Source organism: Lynx rufus, unplaced genomic scaffold (genome assembly GCF_022079265.1).
Source record: "Lynx rufus isolate CCGP_SWC_20201006 ecotype Redwood Valley unplaced genomic scaffold, mLynRuf1.p SCAF_1, whole genome shotgun sequence".
Lineage (NCBI taxonomy): Eukaryota > Metazoa > Chordata > Mammalia > Carnivora > Felidae > Lynx > Lynx rufus.
Window position 1 is genome coordinate 181,690,922 of NW_025814823.1, and position 25,740 is coordinate 181,716,661.

The following is a 25,740-nucleotide window of genomic DNA, read 5'->3' on the forward strand; positions in this document are numbered from 1 at the left end:
CCTGGAGCCTGTTTCCGATTCTGTGTCTCCCTCTCTCTCTGCCCCTCCCCCGTTCATGCTCTGTCTCTCTCTGTCCCAAAAATAAATAAAAAATGTTTAAAAAAATAAATAAATAAATAAATAAAATAAAAATAAAACAAAACTATTAAAAAAAAAAATAAAACCTGAGCTTAACTACTTATCTCTTTTTTTAATGTTTATTTATTTTTGAGAGAGAGAGAGAGAGAGAGAGAGAGAATGAATGAGAATGAACAAGCAGGTATAGGCAGAAAGAGAGGGAGACCCAGAATCTGAAGCAGGCTCCAGGCTCTGAGCTGTTAGTGCAGAGTCTGATTCAAGGCTTGAACCCATGAACTGCGAGATCATGACCTGAGTCAAAGTCGGATGCTTAATCAACTGAGCCAACCAGATGCCCCCTAACTACTTCTCTTATTTTAAAGAGTCGTAGTGCCAATCTTGTCTTATTTTAGGAGGATTACTAAAAAGCTGTAAAAACCGAGGACATGTTCTATTAAAGAAAAAAAAAAAAGAGGGCAGGGCCATTAACTACGTATTTGTTGGAGTGGAAAGAACATACTCTCTAGAGAGTTAATTGATCTCCACCTTAGTTTCTCTTCTACCACTAGGGAAATGACAAAGATAATCTCCAGTAGAACTGAAAAAAGTCAGAACCACCTACAACAAAACTAATGTGTTAGCGAGTTTTTTTTAAGCGTTTTAATGTTTATTTTTGAGAGAGAGAGTATGAGCAAGGAAGGGACAGAAGGAGAGGGAGAAACAGAATCTGAGGCAGGCTCCAGGCTCTGAGCTGCCAGCAGAGCCCAATGTAGGGATGGAACTCATGAACTGTGAGATTATTACCTGAGCCAAACTGGGACTCTAAACCAACTGAGCTACCCAGATACCCCTTGTTAACAAGTTTTTTTTATCTATCTATCTATCTACCTATCTATCTATGTTTGTTTTTATTTAAATTCCAGTTAGCTAACAAACAGTGCAGTGTTAGTATCAGATGTACAATACAGTGATTCACCACGCCCATACAACAGCTGGTGCTTATCACAAGTGCAATCCTTAATCCCCATCACCTATTTCACCCATCCCTCTGCCAACGTCCTCCTTTCTGGTAACCATCAGCTTATTCTCCATAGTTAAGGGCCTGTTTCTTGGTTTGTCTCTCTTTTTTTCTCCCTTTACTCATTTGTTTTGTTTCTGGAAATCCACATATGAGTGAAATCATATGGTATTTCTCATTCTCTGACTGACTTATTTCACTTAGGATGATATTCTCTATCTCCATCCAGATCACTGCAAATGGCAAGAGTCCCTTCCTTTTTATGGCTGAGTAATATTCCTATATATATTCACACACACACACACACACACACACACACACACACCACTTCTTGATCCATTCATCAGTCAAAGGATACTTTTGCTCTTTCCATAATTTGGCTACTATAGATAATGTTGCCATAAACATCAGGATGCCTGTATCCCTTTGCATTAGTTTTGTTTGTTTGTTTATTTGGGGGGTAAATGCCTAGTGTGCTATTGTACTACTGGGTCATAGGGTAGTTCTATTTTTAACTTTTTGAGGAAAGTCCATACTGTCTCCCAGACTAGCTGCACCAGTTTGCATCCCCACCAACAGTACAAGAAGGTTTCCCTTTCTCTGCATTCTTGCCAACATCTGTTGTTTCTTGTGTTGTTGATTTTAGCCTGAGTCTTATGTCATTTCTCAAATTTTGGAATGCCAGTGCTCTGATAGGAAAATTCACAACCACACCTTAACTTGGAAAGCCAGGATCTTCTTAGAAAAACATTAATAATTTAGTTCTAAATGGATCATTGAAGCCTATTAACCAAAATCTGGTGCAATTTCTGAATGACTACATAACTACATTAATTGAGGGCAGGGGCTTTGATTAGAATTCACTTTTGAAGCTTGCAGAGGAGTTACATTTTTAAGTTAAGCACTTTAGCTTTTTATTGACAATACTTTACACTATCTCCTTTTTAAAAAAATAAAAACTTCTTGTTTTACAATAATGCCCTAAATGCTACAAAATGAGACTCTCGCTTACTGTCCATGATTCTCAGTAAACATAAATCCTAGAGTCCTGATTTGAGTAATTCCAAGCATCAGTCCCTCTCCCTACATTTCCTTGCTCTAGATCAAGTTTCTCTTGGACAGAATATGATGAAATTGTCATTTCTTATCACTCTCTTTAAGCTGAAAACTCCAAGATACTCATAGTAAGAGACCTGTTTAGATCATTTACCTGTATATGAGACATTAGCACATGAAATGCTAGGTCTTTACATGTGTACAGGATATAATTCTTGATCTCTGCTTTCATTTTGTTTGCACTCTTCTCTCCCTTAGCCATTCTAATCAAGCATCTGCAACTGCCTCACTCCAGAATGCTCCATCACGTTATCAATGTCAAATCCAAAGACCTCTATTCATTCTTCATTGTAATTAAACACTTTGTAGCTTATGATATAGTTGACCTTGCTCTTCCTGATATCCTCCCAGGAAGAGAACAGATTCACCCTTCTTTTTTTCTGAGCACCTTTTCTTCATCAATTCCTCAGACTGTCCCCTAAAAGGCAGCATTTCTAAAATCCTGTCCTTGGTCCTAGTCACTCTGAACCCCCTGTCCCAGACATCTTACCCCTGACACAGCCCCACTTATAGCTGATAATTGAGATAGGGTGATAGTTTCCTTATCTCTGTTCCCAGGTTCACACTCTGCCTCATTTTCATTAGAACACTTCCAAGTGCCTATTTCATATCCTCATACAGAAGTCCAAGAAAATCTATACTCAATATTTTCCAAAACTGAACTTATCTCCCTGACAGATGTTCTCCTTTTCCTGCCTCTGGGTCATTTATTGACTTTCTCCTAACCTACTTATCCTAGTTGTTGTCCTTAGAATAACCCGTGAATCAGCCCACTTCTTATGAACCCATCTCTGCCCACTCTAATCAGTTGTTAGCCATTGTCAAGGCCTGGAAACTCTGCCTTCACTTCCTTCTCATCATTCTCACTGCCCTAGATGGGACCATTATTGACTCAGACTTCTCATCTTCTTTCTGGCCCAAGCCTTCCTTCTCCCAATACAGATTTTACATTTAGAGAGATTTTTTTGGAAAAAGAAAATCTAACCAAGTCACTCCTTTGTTAATAAACTCCACTGGACCCTACTTGCTTATAATGGTGAAGTCAAAATGCTTTGCCATGCAGTTCTGTTTTCCAAAAGCTGGCCCATGGTGCACTATTCTCTTCTCTATTATGAAGTTGGTCTTCATTCCCTAACCATATAAGTATATTCACAGCTCTGAATCTATAGTTCTATTGTATCCTCAAATCAAGATGTCACCCATTCTCTTTCCTGACTGGAACAATCTCCCGCTAGCTTCAAAGCCCAGCCCCAATATTAACTACTCTGTAAAATCTTTACTCATGGAAAAATATGTATTATTGCCTATAATAACGTTATTGCTCATATTAGATAGTAAGCATTGCATTAAGACCATTCAATCTTTCACTCATTTGCTTTTCACAACAAATCCATGGGTAGATACTTCCATTTTACCAATAAAGAAACTCAGGCTCAGAGAGACAAAGCAATTTTCCATGTCCCAAAGGCAAGGAAGTGGCAGAACTGAGCTTTAAACCAGACAGTCTCATTTCAGAGAATTGTGCTTAATTACTGTGCTATTCTACCTCCTATCACCATTTAGGTCTTTGTCTTCCTGCTAGGATGTGAGTTACTTGGGGGCAGGGATTATGTGAAATTTATCTTTGTATTTCCAGTTCCCAGCATGCAGTAGATATTCAATAAATGTTTGGTGACTTGTATTCAGGATGAGTGGTGCTGCCGTGTTCTCCAGTAGTTAAAGGTGCTAAGCACTGCAGACTCTGATTGGGTGTCTTGCACGGTTTGATCTCATCCCACATCTTGCTCTGCCCCTCATTCTGCTCTTTCTGGCTTATAATTGTCTTTGATCCCTTTCACAGCTCCTCTTATCACAAATTCTGTGAGTCTGGGATGGTTGCATCTCCATATTTACTGGATTAGACTTCTTAATTAACATTTAACTCCCTTTCCTTGAAGAACAAAATGAAAGCACGAATGAAATCACCTTTTCAAATCCCTTTTTGATATATAAGGCAGACCTCCCACTTGTGACAGGTTCCCAGAAAAGGAGGATGACCACTCTAAATGAAAATGATCTAATCCCCATCACTTTTACAGCAGGATCAATGTAAGAACAGGGATTTAAATTTCTGTCCAATGACCTGATAGCCAAGGGTTATGAAGGAGACATCAGAAATTATGTTGAATCACTTGCATGTGATAAATCTATAAATTTTAAAAGCAGCCTAAATTGATTAAATATGGAAACAAGGAGAACTGTTTTAAAAAACACTAATACAAGAATGATCAGTACTATGCATGGAGTGTATATCATGTGCCAGGCACTTTGCTAACCATTTCACATACTTCACCTCATTTAATAATTATAAGAATAAGGGCAAGGTACACTATCATCCCCATTTTAGCAAAAAAGCAGCAAGTGTTTCAAGAGCTTAGTGGTAACATGGCAAGGGCTGATAAAAACAGAGCTAGGTCTCAAACCCTTGTCTTTCTGACTCCAAGAACCCTTTACTTAATAGTCATGCTACCCTGCCCTCGATGTGTCCAAATCACAAATATGGTATTGACATCTAGTGAGATATGGTCTGTTGGTCACTGCCGTAAAGCTGGTTAGTGACAGAGCAAGGACAAGAACCTAGGTCTCCAGACTTTTTCTTCTAAAGCCTCAAGCCTATTATTATTAACCAATATTAATATATAACATGAAATGCATATATTTTTTGTATTATCTTCATAATACTTTTTTTTTACAGGAATAAACTCAAAGTTGAAAAAGGTCATGATCATGGATACAGGCACAGTTTGTCTAGGGGAGACAGTGATAGAAATATTTCATATTTTTAAAGCATTAAGTCCACTTAATTGAACCTGGAGAACCTGCTTTTTTGATACATATTTCAGAAAATCCAACAAGGCATATAAGAACAGGTTGTCATTACTGTGTCTTCAAAGTGCAGACATCCCTCTTTCTTAACTACTATTTCAGCAGAACATTACTGTGCAATGTATTATACGCTATATATATATTTCCTTAGAAGGTATGAAATGATCTTCCTGTTATTCACTGTATGCCTAGCTCATTGGTTCATTCACGCACCAGATTATTGCCTAGTCAGAATGAGAAGGGTTGGTTTTATATCAGGCCATGGACACACATTGACTCAGAACATTTGATTCTTAATCAATAAAACCTATCTTTCATAGGTTCCATATGTTGCTTTATAAAGTGTATTGCAATGACCTATAAGCCACTATTATTATTTTTTATTAATTTGATGCTTAAGATATGTTTTGCCATTTTTGAAACAAACTTTATTAAATCAAATATACAAGGACTCAGGTCTCCTAGCAAGTATAGTTTTATCAAGTGACTTCCCTAATCCGTTATCCTAATCTGTTGCCTTTCTATTTTCCTTTCTCCTCCCTTCCTTCATTTTCTTGACTTCTCTTTTATCCTCCCTACCTCCCTTCTATAGTTTTATGACTCAATCAGACAAGCAATATTCTATATAACGTAGAAATATACACAAATAAGATGCAATCCCTATCATCAAGATTTCCTACAGTTTATTATAAAATGGTTCTCCCTTCCCCATACAGGAAATATTGTACACGGTCTGTACTTTCCAAGAACAATTATTTCTATTTTTTTAAGTTTATTTATTGAGAGAGATGGGGGGAGGGGCAGAGAGAGATGGAGAGAGAGAATCCCAAGCAGGCTCTGCACTGTCAGCAGGGGCTCAATCCCACAAACTGTGAGAATGTGACCCGAGCCCAAATCAAGAATTGATGCTTAATTAACTAAGCCTCCCAGGCGTTCCCCAAGAACCGTTTCTTTTTAATAAGGGGTGAATCATGCCTTCTCCAGAACCACAAGTTGACTAGTATTTTAAATGAGAGAAATAGATTGAGAACATTTCTTTAGGATCAACAGTAAACTACACACTGGGATTAAACCATACCTCTCCTGGTCTTTATAATCCTATCATCAAGGATTGAGAAGTTCAAGAGATCTACCTCTCCTTACCTCTTAACATCCAAACTCCTGTCCTCACTATTCATAACCTTAAATCCTTTTTATGTACTTTATCACTGAAAAAAATCTCAACCACTTCCCCAAATTTTTATTTTACATCCTTGCTCCAATAGAAATCTACTCTCCCTAAGGACACTGTTCCCCCTGGAGTGTGCTCAACTGGTGTGGTTCTTCCTTGTTGTGCCCTCATACCACCAGGACTGCAGATGTGAAAAAGGGATTTGTTCCTTGCCACTAGTAGAACATGCTCCCTCAATGTTCTGCAAATATCCTCAACTTTGAGACTCTTGCCATCTGATTATAACACACATTATCCCTCATTCACTGATACCATATCTCAGCCCTGCCATCATTCCTCCTCTTTCTGGATATATTCAACTCTTGGCACTCCTTAACATTTCAGTGGCTACTTCAGCACACACATAGGTGATCTTCTAGTACCTTCATGTTCATTTCTTTGAACTGCTTTTGCCTGTTCTTATCTTCCATCCAGATTCAACTACTCATGCTCATGGTCTTACTTTTTCATTGTTGGTATCTACAATCCCTCTTCAATCTCAATGTCATGCGATTTACTCTGTAATCACCACTGCCTATCTTCCTAGCTCAGGGGTATGAGAGACATGCCCTAACCCCATTAGTCTTTTGAGGCCAACGAGCACCTTCAATCAATTTATTTTATGACCTACTTATTCTATCATTTTTCCTCTAATCTTTAGCTTAACTTTCATGGTGAATTGTAATCATTCTAATTACTCCTTTTACTCACTTCCCCTCCATTGCTTTATGATATTTGGTATTGGCTTGGTAAAAACTACAGCCTTAGTCAAATCATACTCTACCTACTTTGTGTCTGCACTTAATAAAGTGTTGAACAAAATACACACACACACACACACACACACACACACACACACACACACAGACACTGACCATGAAGAGTAGTGAAGAACAGTATCCTCACCCTGTTAGTAACTTCTTCACACTTCTCTCTTTAACACCTCCCCCTCTATCCTCTGTCTCAGCTGATGACCATCACTGAAAAGACAGAAGCAACTACTGGAGAAATTCCACAGAATCCATCATGTATATACCCATCTACCATAATCTATCCTCTCCCTTTACAACAGATGAACTTCCCATGCTCTTGCATTTATGAAAAAAAGATCTTATCCTTTCATCTTTTATGAACAGATCTTTCATTCCCTAGTGGATCATTCTCACCACCACACCAATATATAGTTATCTCTTACTTAAGAAAAAATAAACAAAAGAACTCTTCTGACTCCTTCCAGCAGTTGCAGCAAAACATACGGAAATTGTTGTCTTTATTTGTATCTTTAGTTCTTGTCATCCTGTTCTCTATTAATGCCACCACATTCAGTCTTTCACCATTTTCCACTGCAAAATTTGTTTCACGTCAGTTTCAGTTAATAGAACTTACCATTTCAGTTGGCAGAAAATCCATACCTCCAGTTGCTCAGGCCAAAGCCTTAGGCATCATCTTCTATTTTTTTTTTATTTGTTTGTTTATGGTAGTAAGAGCAGAAAGCTTGAGCTCTGCCTTCTTAACAAATTCTTAAGTGTACAGAACAGTATCATTAACTATAAAAACAATGAACTTATTTGTCTTGCATAACTGAAACTTAATACCCATGGAACAACAAATCCTCCCCTCCCCTTTTTTTCCTCCCCTCATCCCCTGGCAAGCACTATTCTATTTTCCGATTCTATACCTGATTAGATACCTCATATAAATGAAATCATGCAGTGTTTGTTCTGTGATTGGCTTATTTCACATATCATGTTTGTCATCCACGTTGTCATGTATGTCAGGATTTCCTTATTTTTTATGGCTGAATAATATTTCACTGTATGTATATGCCACTTTTTCTTTATTCATTCATTCATCAGTGGACATTTAGATTGTTTCTACATGTTGACTGCAGTGACTAACATGCCATAAATATGGGATACACATATCTCCTTAGGATCCTGATTTTCATTCTTTTGGGCAATAGCCAAAAGTATGATTGCCAGATCATATGGCAACACTATTTTTAATTATTTGAGGAAATGTCATACTGTTTTCTACAGAGGTTACAGCATTTTCTATTCCTACCAATAGTGTATAACAGTTCAAATTTCTTCACATTCTTGCCAACACTTTTTTTTTTTTTTTTTTTGCTAATGGCCTTTCTAACAAGTGTGAGATGATATCCCATGGTGACTTTTATCTGTATTTCCTTGATCATTAGTAAAGTTGACCATATTTTCATATACTTTTTGTCTTGTATATCTTCTTTGGCAAAACTGAAATCTTTCTTCTAAGAACAGAAATAAGGCAAGAATACCCACTCTTAACACTTCTATTTAACATAGTACTGGAAATCTTAGCCAGAGCAATTAGGCATGAAAAAGAAATTAAAGGCACCCAAATTGGTAAGGAAGAAATAAAATTATCTATTTGCAGATGACATATTCTTATATGCAGAAAACTCTAAAGACTTTACAAAAATCCTGCATCAAACAAATGAAGGACACAAAATCAACATGGAATAATCAGTTGTGTTTCTACACACTAACAATAAACTAACTGAAAGGGAAATTATGAAAATAATTACATTTATAATAGCATCAAAAATAATAAAATACTTAGGAATTAACCTAATCAATTAGGTAAAAGATGTATATGCTGAAAACTACAAAATTTTGATAAAAGAAATTAAAGAAGACAGAAATAAATGGCAAGACACCCCTTATTCATGGACTGAAAACAATATTGTAAAATTGTCCTTACTACCCAAAACAGTCTACAGATTCAATGCAATTCCTCTCAAAATCCCAATGATAATTTTACAGTAATAGAAAAAAATCCTAAAATTCATATGAACCACAAAGAACACCAAAATAGCCAAAGCAATCTTGAGAACAAAGCTGGGGCCATCACATTTCCTGATACCAAAATATAAACTACAGTAATTAAAACATTACAGTATTGGTGTAAAGACAGACATATAGACAAATGAGGCAGAACAGAAATAAACCCACACAAAAATGGTTAACTGATTTTTAGCAAGGATGCCAAGAATATACAATGGGGAGAGGCCAGTTTCTGTAAGAAACAGTGTTGGGTAAACTGGATATCCATATACAAAAGAATGAAACTGAAAACTTATGCTACACACAAAATCAACTAAAATGGATTAAAGATTTAAAAATAAGATCTGAAACTGTAAAACGCCTAGAAGAAAAGAACAAAAAAAATCATGGCATTAGTCTTGGCAATATTTCTTGAATATGATACAAAAATCACAGGCAACAAAAGCAAAACTAGACAAACTGGTGGAGAGGGGGCACATGTAGTGGCTCAGGAGGTTGAGCATCTGAATTCAGTTCAGGTCATGATCATGTGGTTCATTAGGTTGAGCCCCACATTGGGTTTGCTGCTGTCAGTGCAGAGTCTTCTTCGGATAATCTGTCCTCCTTTCTCTGCCCCTCATCTACTTGTGTGCTCTCTCTCTCTCTCAAAAATAGATAAACATTAAAATAATAAAAAAAAAACCTAGACAAATGGGACTATATCAAGCTAAAAAGCTTCTACATAGCAAAGGAAATATCAACAGAATGAAAAGGCAGTCTATGTAGTGGGAGGAAATATCTGCAAGTCATATATTTGATAAGGGATAATATTAAAAAAAGAAACAAGTCCTACAACTCAGTAGGAAAACAATAATAACAACTAAAAACCAATAAACCAACGAACCAACCAACCAACCAACCAATAAAAAAACCCAGATAATTACAAAACAAGCAGAGGATTTGGGAGTCATTTTTTTACTTCTCTTTTTCACACACTTCCCAGCTAATATATCTGAAAAAACTACCATCTCAACCTTCAAAATATATTGAGAATCAATTTATCATCACATCCATTGGTCCTAGATACTGTCATCTCTTGTCTTGGTTACCACAATAGCCCCTTAACTGGTCTCACCCTTGCCCCTTTCGCTCCATTGTAAACATAATAGCCAGCGTGATATTTAATAGGATATTTAAATAGGAAATCAGATCATGTCACTCTTATGCTCAAAACTCTGCATGGATATCCATTTTCCTCAGAATAAAACCACAAATGAAAATTATCTATGATGCTTTACATGACCTAGCTCTGCCTCTGTCCTCACGTCCTACTATTCTTCCCAGTTTGCTTTCTGATGCAATCCCTTCGATTTCCTTAAATGCACCACGAATATTCCTGAATTAAACTTTTTGAATTAGCTCTTCCATTTGCCTGGATGCCACATCCCCAGAAATCTGCATAGTCTTTCACAACTTAATTCTTTGACTCCTTTAAGTTTTGGTTTGTTCAAATGTCGCCTTTTCAAAGAAGCCTTCTCCGACATTCCCCAGTCTATTTAATACTGCAAAAGTACAACCACATACTCCTATTTTAATTCTTATAGCATTTATCAGTTTTTAGTATAGTGTTTTATTTACTTCTTTCTTTCCCCTTCCTTCTTTGTCTCCTCTCTCCCTCCTTTTCCTTTCCTCCCTTGCTTTCTTTCTCTCTCTCTCTCTCCATTTTTATGGTCTATATCTCCAAGTAAAATTTAAGTTTCAAGAGGATCATAATCTTTCTAGTTTGTTACTGATACATCCCAAGCACAATACATAATAGGTACACAATAAATATTTTGAATGTAGCAAATGTTTATACTTGTTGTTAATCATTACTTAATATATTTAAATTGCCCTAGAGATCAGTTTACCAGTCATATGGGGAAGCCATTCTCATTTATGTTCCTGACCTACTCTCTGTTTTTAAATTAATTTATTTCTCCCTGAAATGGATAAGTTCTTCCCGTTTTTCCCCCTTTAATTAAAACAGCAGTAATGGAGAGGGAAAAAAAAAAGATTTTGGATTGAGAGAATATGCAGACACACCAAAATTAGAAACCATTAGGAACCCCTAATGAAAATTATATAAGCAAAAATGGATACAGAACTACCAGGTGCAAACCAGTATGCCTTCAGTCTCTTTTCTTTGTCTTCTATCCAACTATTAAGAGCTATTCAGAGGTTGCTCCTGGCCGTCTACTCTTATTTCTCTGTCTTTCTCCTTATAAGCTCAACTTCCAGAGATAATCTATAAACCACTATTCTGATGTTCATTCTCAAAGTGATGTCTCCAGTTCAGAGCTCTCCTCTAGGTCCCATTCTTAACAATTACATAATTATTGACATTACCTTTCTACTTGAATGTATTGTGTTACATAGCAACATCCAAAATGGAACTCTTGGTCAGCCCCTCAATTCTATCCTTTCCAAGGATTCCCATTTTCGTACATAAGTATCCATCCATTTGCTAAAGACAAAAATCCTTGATATCTCTTGTTCATCATTTCCTACATTCAAACCATCATCAAGTTCTGTATATTTTATCTTTCAAATGAATTTCAAATCATTTGCTTCTCTACCTTGGTAAAGACTATACCATTTGCCCAAAGGCTACACAATTTCTCCCAAGTTCCAAAAGAAATGGATAAATGAAATGCTACAGAATTCAGAGGTGTGGGAATTCACATATAGTTAAAGAGACTAGAAGGGTCTTGATTCCAAGTCTAAGAGGACTTGGCATCTTAGATAATTCTTTGATGATAATGGGAATATTATTGATGTGTAGATTTGGGATAGCAGTCAAAGCAAAAGCAACAGTACAAAGACTCAGAGGAGGAAAGAGTATGCTCTAGAAAAAATACACAGCCCAGTTGGACTAGATCCGAAAATATATTTAGAGGAGAAGTGGGAGCAAGGGCTAAAAACATAAAATTGGACTATTTTGTGGAGGGCGTGAAATACCACAGAGGGACAGATTAAGTTGATTTGTATACTTCCTGCCTTCCCAATGTGCCTTTTTGTTCATAGCCATAAATGTGTATCAGTGGAAGTGGAAGACAGCTTGTATTCTCTTAATTATTCTACATTTCACTAGGGTCTTTTCCATTCTGCATGTACAAAGGGATGCTCCAGAATATAGAACTTTTTCTACTCTTTTATTTCTATAACATCAATTATTAAGCAACACTCTATATTAGTAGAGCCATATGCTTATTATAATAGTAATTGCTTCCACATGATTATTTTCAGACATTTTTCTTAATGTACTGAGATATTTATCTTTCATGCAAAACTACCTATTTTGTAAAAATACCAATAGCTGGGATACCACTGTGTTTATGATTACTATCCTCATTGAATCAAAGGCACCATATAGATGGAGAAAGTTTTAAGAATATTTAATACATCATTTACTCGATTCTATCTCCTCAAGGTGCCTTGCAGATTGTCTTAGCAGATGTGAATTTCCTTTTATCATGTGGAATGCAATTCTGTCCTTGGCTTGTTATAAATTAACAATCTGAAATAAAGTTCCACATTCTGAACAACAGCTAAAATATTTAATATGTCTTATCCTACAAAGAGCTAGTTGTTTTTTCCCCCCTTTGGTCGATGCAACCATTTTAAATAGTTTTCTAGCTTTAGACTGACGAATTAAATGGATTTCTGAGATCTCCAGGTCAAACCTATGTATGTATATATGTATGTGTATGTGTGTACGTGTGTATACACATATATGATGTTCCACCCTATAGGAAATAAGTTGCATAATTTTGAGAATGTAACCCAGTGATTTTCACACCTGTAAATGAACATTTTCAACTATATTATCAAGAACAAAGTACAATAGGACTTATTCTGGGATTACTGTAGGCATCATAAAAAAAACTAAAAAAAAAAAAGTGAGCATAATCCAACATCTTCTCATCTGGAGAAGAAATACAAAACATAAAATAAGACATATAAACATTCAATAAACACATGGAAAGTCACTCAGCCTCACTCATATTCAAGTAAATGAAAAACAGAATAAATATATTTTCATCAAGAAATAGAAAAAATATTGGGAGAGTTTCCAGTGACTCCTGACCAATACTGTGTGTGCCCACATGATGCTAACACAGTGCCGGAGCAAGGGGCAACTTTCCTGTTGGGAAACTAGTGGAAGAGAATTACAATTTTGGATAACCATGTATGTCTAAGTTTTTCATGAATATATTATAGGATGATAATTAGGAATGTGCACTGGAACTTAGCTATAAGGATTTTATTCATCACATTGTTCTTTACAGCTTCTAAAAATAAATAAATAAATAAGTGAAAGAAATTTGAAAAAAGGTATTATGCTAAAGGAGCACTATGTACCCCTTAATTATTATGGAAAATACTGAATGCCATGGGAAAATGATTATATTTACTAAAAAAATTAAGGCTACATAGGGCATGCAAGTTGTGATGCCAACTCTGTAAAAATATTAATATCATACATATATTTTCATATATTTTACAAGCTTATGTTATATGTTTTACACATATGTATATTCCTATATCTATGTATTATATATTAATATGTTAATATATGTAACCATATAATATATATACTTACTATAGACATCATAAATATTAACAATAAAAATTTGGCCTTCAATAATTGTTAGTACTAAAATGAAAGGTTGGTAATGTTGGGATTTATTTCAAGAGTCCAGATTGCTAGGACTCTTTAGAGAGCAAGGAAAAGGACATTACTTTGTATCACATCCTATGGGACTTGGCTAATCTATTTATTCTTATTAAATAAGGAAGACTGAAAGTACCAAAACTTAGTACTTATCTTAAAACGTTAGACAAAAATGAGGCACCATCTGAGCATCCATTTGTTCATTTTGACTCAGGTCATGATCACAGGATTGTGGGATGGAGCCCTGAAGAGGGCTCTGCATTGAACATGAGCCTGCTAAGATTCTCTCTCTCTCTCCCACTGCCCCTTCTTTTCAGCTCACACACTCTCAAAGTTAGACAAAGTTAACAAAATATACTCTAAATTTTAAACATGAGAGAATTAAAATTAAAGGATGAACTTGATGAAAAAGAAAGCGTGAGAGTAATACAGACAGGTAGAAAGCTTGAAAGAAAAATAAATATATTCACATCAAATCTGGTTTTTAAAAGATCTGAGAGATAAAAATACAAGTATAGGGATGAGAAGAGAGACCCAAATGAAGTTACAGAGATTATAATAAAGTATATGAATACAGGACTCCAGAAGCAATAAGGATACAGAAACAGAAAGAATCTTTAAGAAACTGTTAATCAACTACAACACACTGAATGTTCCTATAAAAATAATGTTATGACCTATCTTCCTTGTACATAGCACTATTTGATGCTATTATTTAATCATTTGATTAAGTAGTATAAATGCTGGGTTATGGCTGTTGTAACACGGTATTGTATGCATAAGCATAACAGATAAATGTCAAGAATATTTCCTATACTCCAAGAGCTTCAAATTAGATGCTTTTCAAATTTTAGTATTTTAATTATATCCAACATTCATATGCTAGTTAGGGGTTAATTTCTCCACTTGAAATACCAAGAAGCAGGAATCAAAATCTCTGTAATCCAGGGATTGATTTTTTAAGACCTTCTACCTGGATTACTGTTTCCTTCTCTGATATCGCCACTTCTAATTTTGTTACCTTTCTGTCCAAACACCTGTGTGTGTGTGTGTGTGTGTGTGTGTGTGTGTGTGTGTGTGAGTGTATGTGTGTGTATGTGTGTGTATGTGTGTGCGCTTTAATTAGATACTTTCTAAAACAGAAAAGTCTCTGCTGAAAGAAACTTTCAGTAATTTTCTCATGACTTCTTGGTCAGACCTTATTTCCTTAGGGTGAAAGTCAGCATTCTTGATCATCTGATCCCTACATATCTACTGATATATTTCTACTGCTGTCTAATAAAAGTCACTATGTTCCCATTAGTCTGACTAGAGTCGGAATTTTATGGAAAAAATATTCCTGAAAAATCATCATCATTTTTACATATCTTCCCTTATTCTCCAGCTAACATACCAATTGTTTTTAATTCATTTGGAATATCCATCATCTCATTTCCACTCATATAAACTCTCTCATTTATAACCTAATTAAAACTCCACTCTTCAAAGCTGCCCCTATTATAACAGTCTGCTGACAGAAGCAATGTTTATTTTCTTATTTCCCTACCGAGAGTAGATGGAAATTTCTCTATAAATGTACAGAGGTGCTTGCTTTCTTCAATAAACAGTAAAGTACATATTTTTATCTATCCATATAAGAAGTGAAAGTTGACACAAGGAATTGAGAGAAGAAAATAGAAACTCAAAAAAATAATAAGGTATGATCAGTACAGATAGCTATGAACAACAAGAAAGACAATCTAACAGGTTGCCACAAGATAATGGATTATCTACATATTCCAAGGGGAGTCTGGCTCCTTAGACTTCATCTCCTGGGAAATAAAATGTCTAAAACAATATTCACTTAACATTTTGTCACAAGCCCATATCAATATAAAACTTTTGGCTACAAATCCAATGTATATAGTTTTGCATTTATATAATCTATCATATATGTGTGTTTGTATATATACTAATATATGCATGATAAAACATACTCAAAAATAGAAATTTTAAAGGAGAAATGAACAGAAAAGCAAATACAAACAGAACTTTTCATATCTTTCTGTACCCCAATGAGTCTTGATGCTCAAATCAGATTTTGAAAACCTAATCTCACTAATTTTAACAAGAGGGCAGAATGAAATAATAAAGAAATGAGCTCACTGATGCTGTGACTGATCCTAAAGTCCTGAGGGCAGAGGTCAGGGCTGGGAATGGAAGAAGGACATAGAAGAATATATTTTATGTTTTGCAAATAAATCAGCCTTCCCACCAAATCAAACACCGTATCTCTGACAGACCCAGGAGAACTGGGTCTGAGAACTCCCAGGAGGCAAGAATTCTTATGAGGGAACAGAGAGAAAGTGGGTACTTTTAGGTGCATTCTGACTTGAGTGGATAGGAAAGCATAACTGGAACAGTGGCCTTGAGTCTTTAAGGGGAAGGCACATTGGTCCTAGAGGGCCAACAGAGGTCAAGTCAAAAGAGGGTCAGCGTAGGCCTCCCTTCTCTCTCACCTCTAAAACTGTACACTACCAAAAGTTGACAGTACTCAATTGGGCATTTTCGTATATGGCCTTATGTTGCCATCTCCCTGGACTCTGATCAATTTGTATTTCTTGATGTCTGTCCTTCTCAATAATAACCCTCATCCCAACTGAACTCCTCCCGCCATGAACTTAAGCAGACACAGACATACAAAGACACACGCTATGGTCTTGTGTAATGCTGACTATCTAGCAGCCCTTCCTTAAATCTTTTCAGAAATAAAATAGGAATTCTCCAAATTAAAGTGTCTTCTCATCTGAGATTACTTAGCTACTTTTCATCAATTCTAAATAAAAACAAGAACATAGTTTTATCAGCATCATGTATGTGTGTATTTTAAATATACATATTTCACCAATATGCATAACTTTCTAAATACCAATTTTCTTTCTTTTTAAAATTCATTTCAAAGATCTTTTGGGATCAGTGAATGTGTGGTAGCATATTTCATGCATAGAATAAAGAAATACATTCCAATCCTCTTCCTGTGTCTAGATGCTCTATGTAAGTCCATGACCCTCTTTTTTATGTTTAAGCCAAGGAGAGATATCGCTGTGGTGTCAGTCTTTTCCTATTCCCCTCAGGCCAGGGTAAATGTCCATGAATGGAATTCTCAAAGAATGTCAACTTGGATATTTCAGCCCCTTCCATTAGTAAACATGCTTGAATTTCAATTACTTTTTCTCCTTCACAAATACCCTTGGGATGCTAAGAGAACTGGCAGTATACTACATTGTGTGTGAGCAAAAGCCACCTCTAAATAACACTCAGGAATCCTGCTGATACACTTGTAGAAGAGCATTTCTTAGTTTGTGGAGCACTGTTCCCAGTTCTTGTTCCCAACTCAGCATTATCCAACATCGCTCCAAGTCCTTCTCTTTTGAGGCACTGGAGGTCTTTGTATATCACTGCATTTTTCTCTTCTAGCCTTTGCTTTATTGTCTTTCACTTCATTGTAACAGACTCCATAAACCATTTGCCTGATCAAAACTGAGCATAATTAGAACAAAGTCATTTTCCTCCTCTTTAAATGGCTTCCTCCTATAAAGCCCTGGGGTTTTCCTCAATCAGCTGAAATAGCTAAAGTTTTTAAAGTAGGTTCTCCCTCCATCTATTTCCTAAAAGTCCACCCAGATACTTTTACATTAAAATAGCTTTCAGTATATGTGTTGAAATCAAAAGTTCTGACTTTAATTTTTTTAGCACTGCAGAAGATAGGGATGGCGAATCATCCACTCCCCCTCCCTTCCCACATGCATATAATTATTTTCTTAATTTTGAAATGAAATTTATTTTCAGTTGTATAATCTCATCAGAATACCTTAAAATTACTTCAGAAATACGGTAAAGCAAAATTAAGCCCATTTTACAGGTGAGTCAAACTTATAAAAAAAACAAGCAACATCAATATTTTAAACACATGTTAAATTAAGCTAACGTTGTTTCTAGCTTTCTTTCTACCATTTTCATCACCTCTGGCTGCCCGGAATTTTGTATAGAAGTCAAGGTTGGTAACTTGAGTGCTCCAAAGATTAAGCATACTTTAAATAAGTGGAGTACATTGAAGGGAGCTCAGGTAAATCAGATGACATGGGCCCATCTAGAGCCACTATGGTTAGTATTTCTAACCCAATTCATCCTGAAGGAAAGCTGGACAAGCATTACTGGACCTTGTACATTTCAAGAGAAGCCAACAATAAAAACTTCTACTTAAAATTGTTGGTTAGTAATGTCAAATTTTTTAAACATTGGAATGACCAAATAAAACAACTCATGAACTACAGTTCATAACCTCTAGGTTAATGACTGTTCTGTGAATCTCTTCCCTCGACCTTTGATGCCTTTAACATTCCTCAAACTGAGTTTAGGGAAACTGGGAAGGACAATCTTCAAGGTAGTTCTTTTGGCTAGTGCTGAATAATACTAAACATTAAATCACAAGTAACATTTTTAGCTTCAGGTATAAGCATTTGTACATAATACCTACATATCTGCAATTTCTATCCTGCTTACAAATCTATTACTTGAAATTTCCTCCTTCCCCTCACTGTGTCCTAGTTTCAGAATGGGTAAATGAAATGTCTCCTTACTTGGCATACACCTTTGCGAATGCTTTTTGCTTCACATTTTATTTTGCACAGGTTCATCCGGATACAGTTGTCTGTAGAAAATTTATACTATCAACTTCCTTGGCTTTAACCCATTTTATTTACAGCTTTAATACGTGATTGCATCTCTCTCCCAAATTTAAATTTAATTTGAACCTTGACAAACAACAACTAAACTAAAAAGTGACTGAACAATAAGCAAAAAAAGTGAAGAGTTTTCTGAGTGAAGAGGCTTCTGGGGGTGAAGTGACAAGAACAGTTTGCCTCTCACCCAGTGACTGCCTTTGCTGCATAACTGAAGTGAAAGTACAGATATCAGGAACTCAGCAGCTTAAAACCAAATGATTATCCACCAAGCCCAATGTCTCCCCGAAGGCCTAGAGATTACATGTGTAATAATCAGGCTGCCCTTGCCAAAAGTAAGGCTTAGTGCTTCATTTTATTTATTGTATTTATTGAATGGAGCCATTCCTTGATAGCCCCCGGGAGCATTAACAAACATGAAAGCAACCACCAAAGGAAAGAAAGAAATATATAAATAACTAAAAACCATGCCACTAAAGTTTATAATCTGGAACATGCAGTATTGACACTCTTTCAAGTCCTCTGTTCTACTTTCAAGTAACGTAAGCATTGCTTCCATTTGCCAAAAACCTAAATCTTTAAAGTCTTGGACAGGTCCCTCTGCAAAACTTATCAGTCCCTCTTTTTAACGTACCAAGCGATGTGACAACGTGATATTCCTAAATTCTGCATCTGGTTCTACATTATTATCAGTTGTATTTTAGCATTGTGATAACCATATATTTAAGACTCTCATTAACAAACTTTTTGCAAAATAAGGTGCCTCTAATATCTGAACTTTTAGGGAATTGAGCAGTTATTAAAATCATAGCATCCTTTCATATAGGAGTAGACCAAGAATCTTTTGACAGGTGATATTTTTTTCTCCTGTCTTTTATTTTTCAATCCATGGACGATTCATTTCACATTCCTTACAAATATTACTCTTTCAAATTTGCAAGCATAAAAAAAGAAAGCTTAAAAACACAATTTGGAATAATTGTCATCAAAATGGATTTAAAGTTTGTTTTGTTTTCTTCCATGTTTTTTGTTTTCCTTTGTTTTGTTTCTAAGGAATCGAGACAGTATTTTTTTCCATGGAAGGTTTTTTCTATAAAGTTTGGCTGGAAAAGAAATCATCCCTGTATCAACATCGAAAGCACAGTCAAGTATTACTATATTTCTGTAGCTCATTTACTATTCTTATTCCCAACTTTAAGAGCAAAATATGAGCCTTTGGCTATAATTATCTGGTGCTTATAGTAAGTTTTTACATCTGTTCCAAGCATTCTCTGTAAATTTTATATGTGCAATGATAAGGAAGAAGAAAGGAGTACAGTGGATTATAAAACACAAAATAAATTCAAGAGGATGCAAGCATAATAGAGTGGGGCAGAAAGAGAAACCTGGTAGCAGGTCTTACATGTGCATACATATAGGCTACTCTAACGAATTTATCTAGGGGCTGCTTTGTGAAGAGAAAAGAAGACTTGAGAAACTCACCTCACATGATGAATGAACGCACTGCAGTTGGTGGCAATAACCTATAGATACTCTTCCTGGTTTTAAGGAAAAATCCTTCCTCCCCTCAGAGTTCTGTCTTCCGGACTCAATTAACATGCAGAGAGTACCTGGGTGTGTTCAAGCCCTCAGGAAGAGACAGGAACACTGCAGACCTCTGCCAACAGGACTCACAATCTAATACAACCTATGTTCCCCAAACACACTTTACACAAATCCATTATGTGCCAAGAGCCAGCTTGTTTTATAAATGCATTTTGCAAAATACAATGAAATTAACCCAACATTTGTATTTTCAACCTCAAAGTACATTATGAGAATTATAAATTTCCCAATTGACAAGAAATGAAAATGAACATTGTCTTTATTTACTTTGGGTGGAAACAGAGAAGGTAAAGGGAAGGCTAATTTTCTTCTTTATCCAAGGCCAGATTTAGTTTTCTCTAATTTCTGGCTCTCTGTTCCACAGACAAGCTTCTTTCCTTTGAGTTTTCTTTTTCTTTATGGATTTCTAATAAAATAACTAAAACTAGAATTATGTTGGAAAAAAAACCCACTCAAGGATATTTTTAAGTCCCCAAGGTGAAGATATTGCCTAAGGGAGTCAAGAGTACACAGACCGAATTTTTTACAGTGTGTGCTATTCTGCATTTTTAAAAAGGCAATTAGTTATTCTTGTGTATTAGTGACTGCCCCATTTTCTCCATAACTCAGGTGATACAAAGGGCCTAAGAGAGGACATACTTTAAATGGGACATTTATTACCCCAAAAAAGGGATGATTCTAATTTAAAGTCACTGAGAAAGCTATTTCTATAGATGCAGTCAAATTACACAGCAGCAAAAACTTGGCCTTGCTGTTCTGAACTCTCACTGCCATTTCTAACTATGCCATCTTTAACTTAAAGACAGAGTCAAAGAACCTGATAAAACCACATGGGCCTGAGAGCTGTATTTATTTAAAGCAAGTAAAGCCAACACAATGTTAACTTGGTGGCCAAACTGAGTATAAGATGCAAGGCTGTGAAGAAAAAGGAAAAAAAAAGGAAAAAAAAAAGAATAAATTTATCATGTGTTCAGCGTGATGGGACTTTCAAGTTACCAGGTTACTAGATCATTTTTGTCACAGTAGCATGCAGGAAGAACTCTTGGCAGGAAAGGCTTTTATTACACGAGTCTGAAGGTTGGTTACCTGTGTCACACTACAGAAAGAGAATTTGGTTTTAGAGATCTGCTTTTGCATTCTAACTCTGCTTAGCAAAACCACAATTGGAATTTTTAAGTGCAATGTTTAAATAAGCACTGTGAACATCGAGTTACCCCCAAGATCCCACCTTGAAAATGAAATGAAAATATATGGGATACAAAGAAAAAATTCATTTTGTGAGCACCTATCTTTAAAATCTAAAATTGAATCCGAGAGCTTCTTTCTCAAAGTATAGATTCTTTAACTTCCTCTTCAGGAGAGGCATACCTAAAAGGTTATTGATTTGGTTCTGAAGGACAGCGTGTTTATTATGGAGGAAGCCATTGCAGGGTACAAGTGTGAGAAATTAATGATGGCTTTGTAAGTGTCCACGCTGTGGTGTGGAACCAGTGGGGCAACTGTCAATCTATATGATAATACATTCCCAAACTTCATAAAATCAGTCATGTGAAAATGCATTGATTTCTTTGTGAGCTAAACAGAATTTGTCAAAGAGAAAGAACGAGAAGTTTACTGAAGTTAACACCTCAGCCTGCAGAGTGGCTCACAACTCACTTTTTATTTGCTTAATGAGTTTATGATGGGACGTGCAAAATCTCTTATTTTTATTTTTGGCCCCAAATGAGAACAGAACATGCATTATGTACATCTTGGGAATATGTGGAATGCTGAAAATTTTTAAAAAAGAGAGAAAAGGACATACATTTTATCTGTACATTTTTAAAATAACCCTCTAACGCCTAAGCTTGAACTCTGGCTTCCTTACCTCTTTTGTGCTCTGCCAGATGCAGGCACAAAAGAGTCTCTCAGTACTTTCAAGTACAGATTTCTTTATGCAATTCTGACTGCATTATAACTAGCATTACAGGAAAATCTCGAGACACTAGACTCAAGGGTTTATTTTTTACCCAAATATAGGGATTTATATAGACTCCCGAAAGGTGGAAATTGTTCATATATGATGCCTTAAAGAATACTGGAAAAAAGAGACTACTTTTGGTCTACCAAATACGTTATTAATTATAAAGTTCTCCTACCCATAACAGTTCTAGGTAAATTCAAGGCAAGTGTTTTTTGCTCTCTTTGTTTCACTAGAAAACTCTCTTTATTAAGTTTTTAACATGTATATAGATTTTAAAAGAGAGGGTGCAGATTCTACCAACATGTTTAAACTTTGTAGAGATGGTTCCCACGAGACCAGTGAGAATACCACCGTGGAAGATTTGCCAAAAGACCTTGTTAAAATGTGCCATATATGCTTGGATAACAAGTGATTTTATTTATTAAGCAATCAAACTACTTCCATTTAAATAGTATTGGACACACACAGACTTGAAAAAGTACATCAGTAAATGGATTCAATGTATGCCTTTATGAAAACTTCCAAAAGTTAATTTCCTATCAGATAAGTGCCTTAGAGTGTTGAATGTGCCAAGTGTCAAAAATTTTGTTAAAATTCAAAATGAGTCAAGTACAGATTTTTCCTTGAGTGTGCACCTTGATTAGCTACACGAACGGAGGCATAAGTAAGACACATCTCCTTGTCCCCACTATAGAATAAATTATTTCCGAATTAAACACAAATTAAAATGCAACAGAGTGACATCTTTTTGGATATATGCGACTTACCCAGGAAATGATGTATTTTCAACACAGTTTTGAGATTAAACGATATTTAGCCATGCTTTTGCATTCACAACAAGCTGTCCGCCTGTGAATTTCTTTTTCTTCTTTTAAATGCAAGAAAATACTTAAAGCTGCTCTAGTAGAAGTTTGTAATATTTTACATAAACATTCTTAACTGATCTGTTTGTAAACAGTTTAATGGTAATTCTTTCCGCAAACACACAATATATTCATAACAAATCGCATAGCATTTGATGTTTTCTTCATAAATCAACTGTACCTAATGCAATTTATCTTTTAAGAGATGTTTTTGACTAAACACAGTTCTGAGTCACTAAGAAATCCAGAAATAAGCACCTTATCTCTTTAATGACTTGCCGAGGCTTCCCTATATTTACTGCTTAATGATCGGAAGCATTTAATTTTCAAAGTTTCATTAAAACCCATCTACAAAGCTGATGGATAAGCAATAGTGATTTGTGACAGAAGATGTGGGAAGCCATTAACCTACATAGGTACCAAGAAGGAAAGTGAACACAGAAGAGAATACTTTTTTGAAGACAAGTCTCTTCCTATTTGTCATTATTAAACTCCAGAGCATCTGTTCCAGGTTTGATCTTCAATACGGATATGAGGCATTGCTGCCTGGAAATGAAAGTCTAAGATAAGGTAGGATTCTTAAGAGATCTTCATGAAAAAAAATAACCCGGGTTGCCATTTACTGGGAAGGGGAAATCAATACGAAGACCTAGAAACTTGTGGCAAGAGGACATTTTCTAGGTATAGGTCATAGTTTATCAAGTTGCCTCTTTTGCAATGTAATTTACTTGCTAATAAGACCAACTGACTATAGCTGAATACTGTGTTATCATCGAAATGTGATTTTAAAATTCTCTCCTCATTTCTTGTGTGCTTGAGGTTTGCCGGTTTATTTTTCCCGAGCTCAGAGTGGGTAGACAAGGTCGATTTCAAAGAAAATGAATGGTTTTGTACTCCTCTTTATTAAAACACAGACATCCCAAACGCCACATTGCGCCATACCCAGAACATTAAAAGGTATTTAAGAAGCAGGCCTACCGTTCTCATCATCTGACTTATTTTCGTTGTCAGAATCGGTCAAAGTAAGGGCTGAGTTCTCACGACTGGACAGGCCGGAACTGCGTCTGGATTTTATCCCTCTCCCCCACAGTCTGATGGCGTGTTCTGGAGACATCCCTCCCTCTGTGTCGGAGTCGGCGTCAGACCCTGTGCTCAGAGAGTAGCCCTGATGAAGGATCCCCATGTCAGAACAGTAGCCACTTCGGTGTGGGGAGGGCTCACACATTCCCAATTCCGCAAGGGTGAAGTTAGTTCCTAAGGTGACAGCAACAGAGAGACCGATTATAAATTGTGAAATGCTTTACAAAGTTAAAATGTATTCTTACAAAAAACAGATGGATGCTTTTCCCATCCAAAAAACATATCAGATTCCCATGTTATACAGGAATATATGAGCATGAGTATTTAGGATATTGGGATACATTTGAGAACAAAAAAGTCAACATCTAAGATTAACTTTAATCCTAGGCTAGAATGCTCAGCTTTTGCTTCAAAAATGTTACAGCATTTACTGTTGTCTAGGTAGCACACGTAGCTGGAAAAACTACTGGATTTAGAATAATAGCTAATATATACCAAGTGCTTTCTTAGCTCTGGGCATCTTTTGGTTTGCAACTTTTATTTTACATTTTTATAGGTGACAATAACTTAATGAAGAAGATAATATTATGTAATCATTTTGTAAGGAAACTGAGGAACAGAGGAACAGAGAATTTAAGTGACTTACCCAAGGTCACACATCTAGATTGTAGCAAAACATGGATCTGATCCTTGAGCAGTCTGTCTTCGTGTCAAAGAACCTTAATCCTCCAATAAATGTGAGTGGTGGCCAGGAGACCTGGGTACCAGTCCCAGCTTCCCACTGGTAAGTCTCATTGTGGCAAGTCTCTTACTCCTTGAGCCCCAGTTTTCTCATCTGTAAAATCTGGGTATTAATCTCTTAAATTCCTCTCAGGATCACTGTGTATCTTCTATGTGATAATACCCACCGAACTCTTTTTTTTTTTTTAATAAACTATGTAATGTATTATTTAATTCAGCGTCTGAGGGATGAAAAGTCAGTCCTCATGTTTTTAAATGATATTAAACAATGTCTGTTTGCTCATACAACTTAGAACCACAAGTAGGTTTCAACTATGGAGCATGAATGTGTGCACAAATGGGAAGCAGAAGCAAAGAGGCATTTATTGAACGTTTATATGTTACCAGTGTTGGGCATGTGGCCAGGCAGTTGATAGGCTTTCAATCTCATTTAAATCTCATAATAGCCCAACAGTTTAGGTGTTGAGCATTTTACAGAGAGGTTAAATACTGTGTCCAAGGTCATGCTTAGGCAAGTGGCTGATCCAAGATACAGCGCTAATCTGCCAATTCCAAGCCTTTGCTCATTCTACAAGGTGAAATGATCTCAATCAAAAACCAGCCTGTAACATTCTGGCACAGTGAATGCTCTATCTATGTGTGTGCTTTACTATTATAGCTTCTTAAAAGACATTTTAAGGTTTCAATGAAAATTAGATGGAGTCATGCGGTACATTCTATTTACTGACATATGAAGCTGATTTTTTTTTTGTCTTTACTCAAGCTATGGACAATGGGGGAAAATGCACTGAAGAAATGCACTTCAATGCTATAAGTGAAGAAAACCTTATAAATAACACCAAAGCCATGGTTTATGTTATGTACATTGATTATATTAGGGCCAGTCCCTATCAATCATATCCCCAAACTTATGATATAACTTAACTCCTCTATGATATTCCAAATACATGATGTTATTTCTTAGCTTTCATTTTTAAAAA

The 25,740-nt window shown here is 35.9% G+C and overlaps 1 protein-coding gene across 2 annotated transcripts in view; it reads right to left on the reverse strand.

Moving 5' to 3' along the window:
• The window catches only part of TENM2 (teneurin transmembrane protein 2), a 943,516-nt gene that overhangs the window by 841,162 nt on the left and 76,614 nt on the right, over positions 1-25,740 (reverse strand). For both annotated transcript variants that reach the window (XM_047073159.1, XM_047073150.1), the window contains exon 2: positions 23,918-24,193. In XM_047073159.1, the coding sequence (XP_046929115.1) occupies positions 23,918-24,193 (276 nt within the window). The remainder of the gene's footprint in view (positions 1-23,917; positions 24,194-25,740) is intronic.